Source organism: Vigna umbellata, chromosome 5 (genome assembly GCF_029865625.1).
Source record: "Vigna umbellata cultivar VRB3 chromosome 5, Vumbellata_1.0, whole genome shotgun sequence".
Lineage (NCBI taxonomy): Eukaryota > Viridiplantae > Streptophyta > Magnoliopsida > Fabales > Fabaceae > Vigna > Vigna umbellata.
In genome coordinates this window covers 33,902,787-33,918,250 of record NC_142169.1, presented here as the reverse complement: position 1 = coordinate 33,918,250, position 15,464 = coordinate 33,902,787, and the positions used below count along the sequence as shown (strand labels likewise).

Below are 15,464 nucleotides of genomic sequence, written 5' to 3'. Positions count from 1 at the left end.
CAATTTTTGTGGTACTAACAGATCTCACACCTCTTCGAAAATTTCAACACGTGGGTGTTAACAAGCCACCTCTACTAGAAAACACCGTGCCCATTAACAGTTTAAAACATGGGCCCAGTTGCATGATGGGCCCATGATCGTCTGGCTGTGAATCCATCGTACGGTCTGTGTTCCAAGGTTGGGAAGAAAGGTGATAATTGAGTGCGAGTGGGCCAAGGATATCGTGATGGGCAAGTGATTCTGGATCGTCCATCCAGTTCCATAGAGTCGCAGACAAATTTTAAATAAGGCGTGAAATGCGGAGCAGCTAGAAGCGTTGGATGTTTGTTTTGACAATCTTTATGTGGTGAGTGTTTTGATCGTGTGGTGAGGAAAAGTTGCTGAACATTTTCTTTTTCTCTTTATGAGAATGGAGTATATTAAACTTGGTTTTATGAATAACGAATTGATAGAACATTTGTTTTATGTTCCTGGTATTTTATATTTTGAGTTTTTTTTGTGATTTTGTTACTAGATTTAAATATTTTACAATGATATAAATATATTTAAAAATAAATATGAATATATTTAAAAATAATAAAAGTATATGTATAAATGAAACAAAGCATATGAATGTTTTTTATATTTTATTAACAATAGAAGATATATCAATTAATTTTTAAAAACTAAAGAAATACATAAATATAATTTTGAAAAATGTACTAGAGATACATGTAATTTTCAATTATTAAATTATTTTTTATAAAAAAATAATTATATGTTTTAAAACATTATTTTTATTTTTCACGATTTTTAGCTAAGTAATATTTTCGTTAAAATTGTTGATAAATTGAATCTCATTCGATTTAAAACACGTAGTATATTTTTTTATTTATAAATATTATAAAACACGAGGTATATTTTTTAGCCAAGGAAATTTTGCAGTCCACTTCAGTACCGTGCTGGAAGTAGAATATATATTTTTAAGGTTTAATAGCCAATTTAGTCCCCATTTTGGTTGAAAAATCTCAATTTAGTCCCTCATTATAAAAGTGTTTTACATTAGTCCTAACTTTTAAAATAGTGGGTCAGATTGGTCCCTTTCGTTAAATATAAGTTAACGAAATTAATGGATGATGATGTGACACAGCTTAAAGCTGATGTGTTAGATTGGTCCTTCGTTAGCTTTAAGTTGTGTCACATCATCATCCATTAATTTTGTTAACTTATATTTAACAGAAAGGACCAATCTGACCCACTATTTTAAAAGTTAGGACTAATTCAAAACACTTTTATAACGAGGGACTAAATTGAGATTTTTCAACCAAAGTGAGGACTAAATTGACTATTAAACCTATTTTTAAAGTAAAGAAAATATAGTTACTGTTTTATTAAAAATGAAAGGAAAGTAAATGTGTAATTTTTTAAAAATAAAGGGGTGAAATATTCTTTAAAGGTATATATACAAATTCCTTTTCATTATCTTTGAAAGCGATACTATTATTAGTGGCAAATTTCATTCCAAATTTTAAAAAAAAAACTCTAGTTATTAGTTTTTTCAAGTTAGTCCTTTGGTTTTTTTGAAAACATCAAATTTGGTCAGTTTTTCAATTTGATCGTTCATTAGTTTTTTGTTTGACCATGAATAGTTGTCTAAGAAAAATAAATCTAAGATTGTGAAAATAAAGAAGAGAAATAGCAGATGATTGATTGAAAATCAAAAGATCAGGAACAGGAAAAAAAAAGACCAAATTGAAAAAACCAATTAATTTTTTTTTAATTTGATTGAAATCAGAGAAACAAATTAGAAATTAAATCTTAAAAGTATAATTAAAACTAATGCTCCAATGTTTGGATTTAACCATTTTTTACATTCAAAACTAATTCAATCCATGAAAAAACATGAATCATCACAATATTTTAGAAGAAAATATTAAATTTATTTAACGTTTTAGTAACATAAAAAACTTCATACTAAAATCCAACAAGAAAGAATGACTTTTAAATTATTTATCACTTTTACAGTGACTAAAGTTTTTTATAAGAATAAAAATATTCATTCATTTTTTTTCGATGTTTTTTTTCATTTGATTTTTTTATTCTTTTTTTTTATCTCATCACTTATTACTTGCTAAACTTATTATTAAATAGTATTAGACTTAATACTTTAAACGAGATTTTGAATTTGGACTTAAATAAAATTAATTAAAAATAAAATATTATTAAAAGTGAGAAAAATTAAATTTACCTGCAGAATTCTTTAAAGTTACTTAAGAAACTACTTATTAATTTATGTACACTTTCTCTTTTTTAGTTGATCTTTCGTTTGGATTATTAGTTGGATGTTTACATTTCGCTGCTAAATGTCGCGTATTGTAAACGAGAAACAGAAAACAGAGAAAATGGACGAAACCGAGTATGATACCTAACAGGTAACTCTACGGAAGGCAATGCCAGTGCTACAGGAACAAATAATCCCTGTAGTTTTAAATCTATTATCATAAATAATTAATATACAAAACTCTTACAATACAGTCTTCCTTCTTCATGTTCAATTCATATCCCTCCCTTATATTTTAAAATGTCATTCTAATTTTAAATTAATTCTAATTCTAAATTAAAAATATCTAATTAAAATATAAATTTTAATAAAAATATAAAAATTAAATTTGATTTTAATTTAAAAAAAATAAAAATCACTTTATGTTAAAAAAAGTAAAATTAAATTAAACAAAAATAACTAATATAAAAACTAAATTAAATAAAAAATATTAATCCTAACACTTCCTCACACCATTACAATATTAATTTAACACAAACTTTTTTAAAATTAAAAATATATAAAATCAAATTACATAAAATTAAGACCAAATTAAAAGATATATATTAAAATAAAATCAAATAAACTCAACAAAAATAAAAATCAAATTAATATTTAAGCCTAAGTTAAAACAACTAAAGAAATTGTTATAAAAAGTGTTGTTAATACTCATCTTTACAAGGACATATTTGTATCTCTATCCTTATTAAACTTATCAACTATTTCTATTTGTCTCTCAGAAGAGAGGAGATAGATCTGAATCTGAATGTTAGATATAGCAGGAAAGACCTACCAGATTGAATCATACACCGACCAGAGACATACACATAAACCCGGTGATTCAAGCCTGGAACGGAACTTTCACTCAAAATCCTGGCATTCCTCCAAGAGAAACAACTTCTTTCATTCATCTATTTTTTCGCTCATAAAGGAAATGTTTTCTTCCAAAGCATCATGTGATAAAACAAACAAATATATTAGCTATTTACTTCTTATTATAGTCATCAAGCACGATATACCCTACATTAGAACTGTTCTAATGTCAAACTACCACAGGAAATGACGTTCAAAATAGCCCCGTGAGACAAGGACGGAAGGCAAGAAAACTTCACATATAAATCTCAGGGATCAGTTGAATTCAAAATGGTGAATCACTTATATTGACAGGGAGTTCCATGACTAGGGTTATCTATATCACACTTTAATGGTTTGCACATTCAGATTGTAAACTATGCTTTATGTTCGCCTCCTTAATCGCCTCCCACTTGGATTAACTGATTCAGCAGCTGCCCCGTCTGCCAAATCTTGACCATATATGCTACTGCCACTTCTCTTTCTGCTCAATGTCAGGCTTGAGTTATCGTCCACTGAGGCAAACGTCTCCAGCAGTTCCAGCAACATTGCGGGGCAGCTCTCTTTCAAATGCACAAAAGCTTCCGACTGCATCACAGCTGCACAAGGTGTAATCATATATATCACTGAGTGTTCAAAGGTTAAAATTTCCAGGGGCTCCAAAACACTCACGAAGAGTATATAAAGTGAGCCAAATTTAAGCGACAGGTAACGAAATCCTGGAAAGTATTGATTTGTTGAAAACAACGCCAATAAACATTTATTCCGAGTAGAAACTCACAGACATAAAACCAGCGAATTTGTGTTCAAACTTTAGCGGGCTATGTAAGATGCGGCAAGCAGAGAATGGCAGAAACCTCAAATTGCCCCATCAATCAATAATTAAGTGATGGAAATTCAAAGATTGAATTCCAAAAAGATTTTCAAAATCCGCCAGTTTTGTACAAAAACTTGATTATTTCATACATTAGAAAAAGGAATTACCTTCTGAAAATGCTCCGTCTGGAAACGAAAAATGAAAAGCTCAAGAGTGATGAATTATTTTCACTAGTACAACAAACTGAATCACACTATGACAATTCATTTCACAAACCAACTACTTGAATTCGAGTCAATAAACAAAATTACAAAATATGGAAAATGGACACACCACCAGTTCCATTTATCCTAACATCAATTAACAGAGAGTGAAGAAGAAAAATGTAAGGATATCTGATTAGTCATAAAACACGAGGTAAAAAAGAAACAGCTAACAAAAACGATCAAAAGTTAAATTTAAATTATAAAAAAAAATTACAATTATTTAAAAAAGTGACAGGGAACAAAAACAAAATTTTCCATGTGAGTGGACAGAGAGGGGAGGGGGGTTACAAATTTAAATTAAGTGTAAAATGTAAACAAATGTGAAAAATAACGGGGTAACAAATAAACAGAATGACTTAACAAACTACAGAGTACAGGAGAGCACCAAAGATTAAGGAAATTTCTTTTAGAATATTAAAGGGATAAAACGTTTCATGAACAATACACCTAAAAATAATGTATTTCATGTCCATGCACACGTGGGTGAGGGCAGACCAGAAGATCATATCCCTTTTCAATGTAACTAACTACCAAGGTTTACTTCTACTGTTCCCTTATATTCATATCTTTATTTTCCTCTATCTTAAACAGATATAACAATGGAGCATGTGGAAGAAATCTTCTAAAATGTTAAAAGAAATAAAAATAAAATTTAAAACAGAGCTTACATTAAAAAGAAATCTTTTTTTTAATGTCATTATATATATTACAAATAGGGAAAGAAGGAATTCACAATTACCAAACAAAGTAACAAACCTCTTGGGTTATCATTAGAAGGACACAACATAAACCATAACCCACTAAAATACATTCCTCTTTGATAACACAATACACATCAAAGTGTTAATGATGTCTACTATCCAAAACAAATGCAGTTTTTAAAATAAAAGCTAATCAGGGTCACTACATGCAGCCTTACCCTTGCACATGCAAAGAAGCCGTTTCCATACAGATAAAATATCATATTTCTTAATAAATCGTGGCAAAGTTGTCAATGCTTCATTGACTCCCCTATAACTGACAAATATCCTTATTTCCCTTCGTTACTATCCCAAGATGCTCAATTGCAATAGTTTCTGGAATCACAAGTATGTGCAAGATAATAAAACTACTAAAATGATATTACAACAAATTACCACTTTAATAATATACCAAATAAAAAGTATCCATCAAAACCCCTAATTTTTCTATTTCACTTTTTTCCTGAGGCCTTGGAAACATGAGAAAGTACAACAAGCAGAGGAGACTCAGTGGGCCTGAATCATAAGTGTGTGTGCATTATGTGTGCCACTGTTCTGAATTTTTCTGTGGATGCTCATATCCGGCCAAGGGGCCGCTCTGCTCCACCACAACATTCAATATTATCAAAAGCCATCCCGGTAATTGACCTGGACAAGGCACTGGATTGGTGGGACTTGGCTGATCCAGTGGACCAGTGATTGAACAGCATGAACGTGTATAAATTATTAGATATATATTTTCTATTAATATATGATTAAAAGAAAATTGTAAACCAGCTACCAAATAAGATGTTGAGTGTCATTTGCACTCGAATATTCGACTTTTTCTCTTAGACAAAATGCAGTACAGAACCATATTTAGACCACAACAAGTGATCAAGAAACATACACATCCATAGTAGAAAACCTGGAATCTTGGTTCAACCCCTGTTTAGGGACCAGGTTGATGACGTCATTAAGGGTTAAGTGTACATACATATAAATAAAGCACCAGACCAGAATGTATGTATAAGCTATCATCATTATATTAATTAATTACATTTTTTCTATATATTTATGTTATTATAAGTTGTATATTTATCTCTATTCTATAATCCACAATTGAGTATTAATGGTTATTTTTTATATTTTTTAAAGATTCTTAACGAAAACATATAATACAAAAAAACAGCAAAAGGACCCTTTCTCCCATTATAGGACTGTTTGGATAAAAGGGCCCAATTTAGAATCAAGCCCGACAACCCTCTGTCTTTAGAAAGAAAAAAACCCTAGTTCATTTCTCACAGCAGCCACAGAAGATAAACACACCACCAGAGATGGCCAGAAGAAATGCATTTGGGAGTTGGAGAGAGAGAAGTACCAAGTGAGGGGACAAGCAACACACTTTAAGAAAAAACAAAAAGTAGCATTATTCCTGCCACCACAAATCCATTCGGGCCACTACAGTGGCAACACTGAATTGTCCCCGACAGGGGCCACTCTGCTATGCCAAATTGCAAAGCCACGCTATCCAGCATATTATGCTCAACCCCTGACTGTTTCCATTGTCAAGCACTTCTAAGTTCAATGCAAGTTCCATATAATTAAGTGTATGTGTTTAATGCTCATTTAATTTAACTATTGATTATATCCAATTAGAAGAAATGCATAGAAAATTTTTTAAAAAGAAAAATAGTGTCTTGAAACCAAGAAACCCAAACAGAACATAGACACACCTGTATCAAATAAAGTTCTAACATATTCACATTGCTCATAACGATATTTGACCACAGCATATTCAAGCATACATCGATCTTTATCTACTTCAAGACACAAGGATGCAGTAAAATGTATTTAATTTGAAAAGTGTCAGTAAACATCCAGAATTCAATACATATTATACACTAATTGCCAAAAGAATCTTAAGTTTAAAAAAAACATGTATTTTAACATTCATATTCTAAAATGATACATACCTCCTAAATTTGCTGGATTTGCAATAAATTTCAAACAGATTGCCTTCAGCTGTGGACAGTGGTGTTGCTCTGCCAGGGCAAGTGTGGTGGCTACATTGTCAGTATTGATTTCTTCACACAATTTTGATTCACAAAGAAGTTTGAGCCGATCAAGATTATAAAGATCAGCAGCAGCCAGGAGATGCTGCACCATGACAGCATATGAGCAGACATTCATTGAGTCCATTACTTCATAGATGTCAGGAAGTTTGTCGGAATAAATGAAGAGAAGCATTGCCTGAAAAAAAAAACAAGGTGTGGGAAATCAAATAGTATTTTAGGAAAGAATAAATTAGGAAATTTGTGTATTTCATAACAAGTATATATTTTATTGTAATCAGTACAGATTTGAATAAATAGGGACAATCCCATAAATCAAGGGATTCTAGAATAGAATATAGTTATTATATTTCCTAAAATAGCTTAGGTCTCCCGTATATATCTTGTATGATCTCTTTGTAATAAACATATCAATTTCCATTTAACCTAATTTCCAGATGGTATCAGAGCTTCCGATCTAGGAAGCTCTGTCTGCGCATTGTAAACCCTAAGACGGCAGCCTGCATTGCTGCTGCATTTTTCTTAACCCTAAGACGGCAGCCTGCATTGCTGCTGCATCTCTCATAACCCTAAGACGGCAGCCTGCATTGCTGCTGCATCTTTTCCTATATTCATTACATTTTTTTTCCCTTGCTATTGCAACCTTCTCTATCGCTCAATCTTCTGTTGCTGCTGTCTTCTCTGTGCCTTAATTGCACAGCCTTTCCTTTTTTCCGCTCAGCCATCTTCTTGCTATGATGTCAAGGGAAGCGGAAGTTGTGAACCCAACCCCAGAAACAGGGAATTCCCATTCCCAGCTTCCTGGAGAACTGCAGAATATCCATTCTGCATATCGACTCAATGGAAGAAATTATTTGAAGTGGGCCCAACTTGTTCGTACAGTGCTGAAGGGAAAGGGGAAGTTGAGTCACCTGATGGAGTCTGGACCCAAACAGGAGGATCCCAAGTTTACTACATGGGATGAGGAAGATTCAATGATCATGGCGTGGCTGTGGAATTCAATGATTCCAGAAATCAGCGACACATGCATGTTCCTTAATTCGGCAAAAGAGATTTGGGATGCTGTAGAGCAAACCTACTCTAAAGCCAAAGATGCTGCTCAAGTATATGACGTAAAGGTGAAAACTTTGGCAGCAAAACAAGGGAACAAGACTGTTACAGAATATGCCAATCAGTTGAAATCATTATGGATGGAGCTAGACCATTATAGAGTCATAAAAGCCAAATGTACTGAAGATTCAGCACTTCTCAAGGAATATATCGAACAAGACAGAGTTTATGATTTCCTTGTTGGTTTGAATCCTGAATTTGATCAAGTTAGGATTCAAATATTGGGGAAGCAAAAGGTACCATGCTTCAATGAAGTGGTGGCTATTGTGAGAAGTGAAGAAAGCAGAAGGGGTCTCATGTTGGAGAGTCCAGCAGTAGTAGAGAACTCAGCAATGGTGGCTGACCATAAAGGAGAACAGACGTTGGCCATGGTAGCCGAACAGAAGAAAGGAGGATCAGCAAATGTGGAGAAAAAAGGTGATGGTCTCTGGTGTACCTACTGCAATAAGCCTCGTCATACCCGAGAGAAGTGCTGGAAGTTGCATGGGAAGCCTTTAAATCGAGATCGAGAAGGGGGACACAGAGGAGGCCCCTCAAGGAAAGGAGGACAAGTTTATGTTGCTGCTGGAACAAATGAAGGAAATAATCCAGAAGCTGCTGCCCATCTTAATCAAGAGGAGATAGAAAGGGTGAGAACCTTTCTTAGTAAGCTGGAAAAACCTACAGGTGTGTGTTCTTTGGCATATTCAGGTAAGTTTCCACTTTCTTTTGGATTAAATGTCTCAGATACACCCTTTAACAATTACTGGATATTGGACTCTGGAGCCACAGACCACATGACACCATTAGCCAAATACTTCTCCACATATTCCCCATGTCCCAGCAACAAGAAAATTGCCACAGCAGATGGAACCCTTATAACTGCAGCTGGTCAAGGAAATATCCAAATCAATTCTTTAATAACCTTAAAAGATGTTCTCCATGTCCCAAAGCTGTCCACCAACCTAGTCTCTATACGAAAACTTATAAAGGATTTGTCATGTAAGGTTGTTTTTTACAACGATCATTGTGTATTTCAGGACAAGGATTCGGGGAGGATGATTGGACATGCTAGAGAATGGAATGGCCTTTATTATCTTGAAGATCCAAATCTGTCCAACAAAAACAGAATCTCTCATTCCTTCATATCTGAATCTTTGATGACCAACAGAGAAAAAATCATGCTTTATCATTGTCGGTTGGGACATCCCTCCTTTGGAGTGATCAAAATTATGTTTCCCTCTCTGTTTACAAAGTTAGATGTTGAGAGTCTTCATTGTGAGGTGTGTGAACTTGCTAAGCACAAGCGTGTATCTTTTCCAATAAGTAATAAAATTAGCAATTTCCCCTTTTATCTTGTTCATACTGATGTATGGGGACCTTCTAATGTTTCAAATGTGTCTGGTGCTCGATGGTTTGTCACCTTTATAGATGATTGTACAAGGGTCACTTGGGTTTTCCTACTTAAACAAAAATCAGAAGTCAGTTCTGTCTTCCTAAACTTCCACTCCCTGATAAAAGGTCAGTTTGGTGTTAATATTAAGAGGCTTAGGTCAGACAATGCCAAAGATTACTTCAATCATGTCCTTAATTCTTTTTGTCAAAAAGAAGGTATAATTCATGAGTCCTCTTGTGTCAAAACACCACAGCAGAATGGGGTCGCAGAAAGAAAAAATGGGCATCTATTAAATCAGACTCGGGCATTGTTGTTCCAACATAGTGTTCCAAAAAATCTCTGGGGGGAAGCTGTTCTTACAGCAACACACCTTATCAATAGACTACCCTCTAGAGTCTTAGGATCAAAAAGCCCTATGGAAGCTTTGTCGTCTTTCTATCCAAACCTATCCACTACAAATAATCTTAAACCAAGAGTTTTTGGGTGCATCTCATATGTCCATATTCATAATACAGACAGGGGGAAACTTGATCCTAGAGCCTTAAAGTGTGTCTTTGTTGGTTACTCACTCACTCAGAAAGGGTATAAATGCTACCACCCCCCATCCAAAAAATTCTTTGTGTCTAGGGATGTTACCTTCAATGAACAAGAGGGCTATTTCCATCAACCTTATCTTCCGGGGGAGAGTTTCAGGGAAGATAAGGAAAGTAGTAATTCTGGTTTTCCCATTCTTCCAGACCTGATATTTGAACCATATTAGAAAGTGGGTTTTTAAGCCTAACTCAACCCCACAAAACCGGCTTGTAGGGTGAGGTTTGCACCTCACTTATATATTATAAATTGGCCTTATCTCTAGTCGATGTGGGACTTCCAACACACCCCCTTCACGCCGAGGTATAGACATCTCGTGCGTGATAGTAGAAATTGGGTGGTCCGATAATGGCCCGATAGCGGGTGGAATAGAAGAATAGAATGCCCACTTAGAACTCGCTAGGATAGGCTCTAACCATGGCTCTGATACCATATTAGAAAGTGGGTTTATACAGTGAAATACAAGGCTGATGGATCAATTGAGAGATATAAGGCAAGACTAGTTGCCAAAGGGTTCACCCAAACCTATGGAGTTGATTATTTGGAGACCTTTGCTCCGGTTGCCAAAATGAACACAGTTAGGGTGATATTGTCTCTTGCTGCCAATTATGGCTGGAACTTGGAACAATTTGATGTTAAGAATGCTTTCCTACATGGAGACCTTGAAGAAGAAATTTATATGGAGATACCTCCGGGATACGGTAGAGACGTTGTAACCAACACTGTTTGCAAGCTGAAAAAGGCATTATATGGGCTAAAACAGTCCCCCCGTGCATGGTTTGGCAGGTTTACTAAAGTTATGACAGGTCTAGGTTACAAACAAAGTCAAGGGGACCATACTTTGTTCTTTAAACATTCCAAGTCAGGGGGAGTAACAATATTATTGGTGTATGTGGATGACATAATATTAACTGGAGATGATAAAGAAGAGCAGCGATTGTTGAGCCAATGCTTGGGCAAGGAATTTGAGATCAAGACCTTGGGAAAACTAAAATATTTTTTGGGAATTGAAGTTGCCCACTCCAAGAATGGGATATTTATATCCCAGCAGAAGTATATCACTGATTTGCTCAAGGAAACTGGCAAGGCAGCGTGCAAACCTGCTAGTACCCCATTAGAACCAAACATAAAGCTTGGAAATGCAGAAGAAGACGTTGCTGTTGAAAAAGAGATGTACCAGCGATTAGTGGGCAGACTTATATATTTGTCTCATACCAGGCCAGATATTGCCTATGCAGTGAGTTTAATTAGCCAATTTATGCATAGCCCAAAGGAGACCCATTTACAAGCTGCCCACAGAATTTTACAGTACCTTAAAGGAACTCCAGGAAGAGGGATTCTATTCAAAAGGAATGGTAATGTGAAGCTTGAAGCCTATACTGATGCTGATTATGCAGGGTCAATTGTGGATAGGAGGTCAACTACAGGTTATTGCACCTTTCTTGGAGGAAATCTTGTGACTTGGAGAAGTAAAAAGCAGGGTGTAGTGGCTCGGTCCAGTGCTGAAGCGGAATTCCGAGCCATGGCACAAGGTATATGTGAGTTGCTATGGCTTAAAATCATCTTAGAAGACTTGAGGATAAAATGGGAAGAACCTATGAAGCTCTATTGTGATAATAAGTCAGCAATCAGCATAGCCCACAATCCAGTGCAGCATGATAGAACAAAGCATATTGAAGTGGACAGACACTTCATCAAAGAAAAGCTTGATAGTGGCTTGATATGCACTCCATATGTGTCCTCTCAAGATCAAATTGCAGACATTCTTACCAAGGGGCTGGGCTGCCACAATTTTGAGAAGATTGTATCCAAGCTGGGAATGGAAAACATCTATTCACCAGCTTGAGGGGGAGTGTGGGAAATCAAATAGTATTTTAGGAAAGAATAAATTAGGAAATTTGTGTATTTCATAACAAGTATATATTTTATTGTAATCAGTACAGATTTGAATAAATAGGGACAATCCCATAAATCAAGGGATTCTAGAATAGAATATAGTTATTATATTTCCTAAAATAGCTTAGGTCTCCCGTATATATCTTGTATGATCTCTTTGTAATAAACATATCAATTTCCATTTAACCTAATTTCCAGACAAGGGTTGAAGAATTTCCATTTAATCAATTTGCTCAACAAACAAATTTGAAAGAATAATACCTTCAATTAGAAAATGACAGGTAGCATATAGCATAAAGAAGACTATGACTGGCGGAAGCAAATAACAATATCTCAAAAAAAAGAAACACAATTCTGTAACTACTAAAACAGAATGAGATTATAATTGACATAATCAGCTAACTGAACAAACTACTCATGCAAACTAGACATATTTTCACATACAACATTCTCCCAACCAGGGATGTGTTTAGGACAACTGCAAAAGTTTGATTATTAAAATAGCCAATTATTGTTATAATTGATTATAGTCAAAATTCATTTTTGTTTAAGTTCGTTGAAAAGTGATTTAAAAGATGATTCACTATGTTTAGAAACGACAAAAAATCATTTAAAACAATAAAAAGAAAACTGTGAAGCTAAGGAGGAAAAGAACAGTTCGAAAATAATATTAAACTACAAAATTTCAGATGCTTCACAAAATATTTACAAAAAACAAAAACTTTACAAATTGTACTTATTATCTTGGACACAAGCTTATTTTGCAAACAATTAACGCAATTTCATTGATCTCAAAAATGCTCTAAGAGATTGCAATTTAAAAGACAAAATCAAAGTTAGCGATTCAACACCGTATTTTGTTCCACCACAAAGATACAACAAGTTCCATAAGACTACTTTACCAATAAAACAGACACAAATAACCGAAAAACTCTGAAAATGTCGACAAAAAAATTAATTCAAGTTTGCTGGTCATATATCACAAATGTATTTTGACTCTTCGGATATTACAAATAAGAATTAGTTGAAATTGAAAACTACCTTGAAGATAAAAGGCTCGATATCCTCTACCACTACTTCCTCTAAGCTAGGATCCCCAACAAGTCCAAAAAACTGTGCTCTAAACACAGGAGATCGTGCCGCAAGTATTAACTTATGAGCTTTGAAGCTCTCGCTTTTAACCTTGAAAACTATGTCGCAACAAACCTCTGAGTCCAGCAAGTCCTTAAAATTTCGGCCCATGTCTGACAGTGGCACAATAACACCCTGTTTAGATCCCTCAAAACGAGTTTTGACAACACCAACAGTGCAATGCATGACAAGGCAATCATCTTTTAGATACTCCGAAGTTTCCAGTAGAGTTCTTCTGAAGAAACGCTTGTAACCCCTGAAATGAGCACAGAAACGTTTTAATTGCAGGAAACACCCAAAAACCATACACAATAACATTTTATCCCCCATCCCAAAAAAATTAAGAAAGTCAAATATAGGTAACTAAAATTACATTAACTAATTTTAAATGCATTCATGCTTTCAGACAATATTCTCACTCAAAAACATCTTGTATGATAGCACAAAATTTAAACTCCTAAACCCCAACTAAACTGAATACAATAACAAAACAAAAGGCAAAGAATGCTGAACAAGTTGAAGGTATTATAAACTGCCATTATACTTCAACATGTAAGGATCACTCCTGAGAATGTGGTCAAAAGTTAACAACAGAAACCAACAAGACTAGAGATAAAAACCTTCTGTCCAGTGGTCAAAAAGCTTGAAAATCATATCACAAACAAAGCTATATTTAGGTGTAAAAAATAAGTAACTCAATCCCTGTATTTAATAAACACCACAGATATAGTCATGCATTTTGTTCATGTAAAGTCACTCCTACTCTGCTTCAATTTACTCCTTTCAGGAATTAAAATGACAAAAAAAAAATAACAATCGCAGCACATGATTCGAGCTTCAAAAACTGAGAACACGTAAACAAATTAAGGAACTGTGTTTTGTCCTATCTACAAAGTAGCAGTGCACTTTAGACTGTCAGTGCATTTATAACCATCGATTAAATAGTTGACGATCCAAATTACTATTAAACATGATACGTACACACATAAAACAAGCAAGTTATAAGGCTACTAAACTCTCATCATGTGACATGCCAACGCCACTCAATTCAAAACCCTAAACCCTAGAGTTTCTAAACATCACCATTCCCCACAGCTAACCATTATCCCAATTTCAAAATTGAGGGAGTGAATTGATGATACCAACCACATGCTGCCTCTATACTTCAAGGTGTACGGTCCACCATCAAGAGGCCTATCGAAATGGCTATGAACCTTATCGTTCCCCTTCTCACTCTGATCCACCAGCGTCAACTTGAACAGAGCCCTAACGTCAGTTCCATCGCTTGCGAGAGCTATGAAGACCGATACGTACATGGAATTGTCCTCGGGGTTCTTCCCGTCAGGGTAGAAGTAAATTGCCCAATCGTAACCACCGACGCTAAATGTGTCGCTCATGATGTACTTCCCAGCACCCATCCCCTTTGCGAGAGAGTACCCCTTTATCGTGAATTGGTGCGACCCGTTCACCGTTTCGCTGATCGAGCGCGAACACGAAGAGCCCTCCGAGAAGGGCTTGAAATCCCCCATCCGGTCCTCCTCCAATTCCGCCATCGCAAAACCCTAGCGACGGTGGCGCATCGATGAGTGGGGGCGAAACCCTAATTCCCCGAATTGGGGCGAGGAGAAATGGAATTGGGCACAGTGATGGCGGAATTAGGGAAAGAGAGAGAGGAATAAGGAGTTACGTTAGAAATACGAAAGCTATGTGCTGTGTTACGGTTTGAGGTTTTAGAGAAGAAAGAAAGAGAAAATAGTTAAATGAGGTAAGAGAGATGTAAGGTAACAAAAATCCAGAACACAACAACCAAACGAAACGCCGATATCGTATTTATATGATTCTACTACTGCCAGCCACCGCTAACTCCTTATAACACGCTATCCCACTTTCCTTTTCACACCCCCTACCCCTTGCCACACCCACTTCTTCTTTCAAAATTACTAAATATATTCATCACAATAATTTTGTTCCATCGTAACGCAGGTCTAAATTACTATATATCTTGACTTAAATATAAATAATAAATAATTAGATATCATTGTAAACTTGTAAGAATTATTTTTATATTTATAAATCGATTTAATATCAATCTTTTATCAAAAATAATTTTAAATTCAAAATAAACATATAAATATTAAGAATATTACACATCATATATATATATATATATATATACACGAAAAAAAATATTAAATCCAAGATTTATTCAACCTATTATGTAATAAAAAAAAGTAATAGTTAATATAGAATAATTATATAAAACTAAGTTGAATAGGCATAATTTATTTAAATAAAAAATAATTAGAAAAATATGCATCGAGTATGACATTGCC

General features: G+C 34.6%; 2 protein-coding genes across 2 annotated transcripts; one reads left to right on the top strand and one right to left on the bottom strand.

Annotated features, from left to right (window-relative positions):
• Positions 1-3,256: 3,256 nt before the first annotated feature.
• LOC148198174 (BTB/POZ and MATH domain-containing protein 3-like) lies at positions 3,257-14,952 on the bottom strand. The gene is made up of 4 exons (XM_088116014.1): positions 14,278-14,952; positions 13,042-13,387; positions 6,930-7,206; positions 3,257-3,750 (listed from the first exon to the last, which is right to left on the bottom strand). The coding sequence occupies exons 1-4, from the start codon at positions 14,682-14,684 to the stop codon at positions 3,536-3,538; spliced, it is 1,245 nt and encodes a 414-aa protein (XP_087972140.1). The 5' UTR covers positions 14,685-14,952; the 3' UTR covers positions 3,257-3,535.
• Positions 7,232-9,326, top strand: LOC148198175 (uncharacterized). Its single transcript, XM_088116013.1, has 2 exons — positions 7,232-8,828; positions 9,158-9,326. Exons 1-2 carry the CDS (start codon positions 7,763-7,765, stop codon positions 9,190-9,192), a joined length of 1,101 nt encoding a protein of 366 aa, XP_087972139.1. The 5' UTR covers positions 7,232-7,762; the 3' UTR covers positions 9,193-9,326.
• Positions 14,953-15,464: the final 512 nt, after the last annotated feature.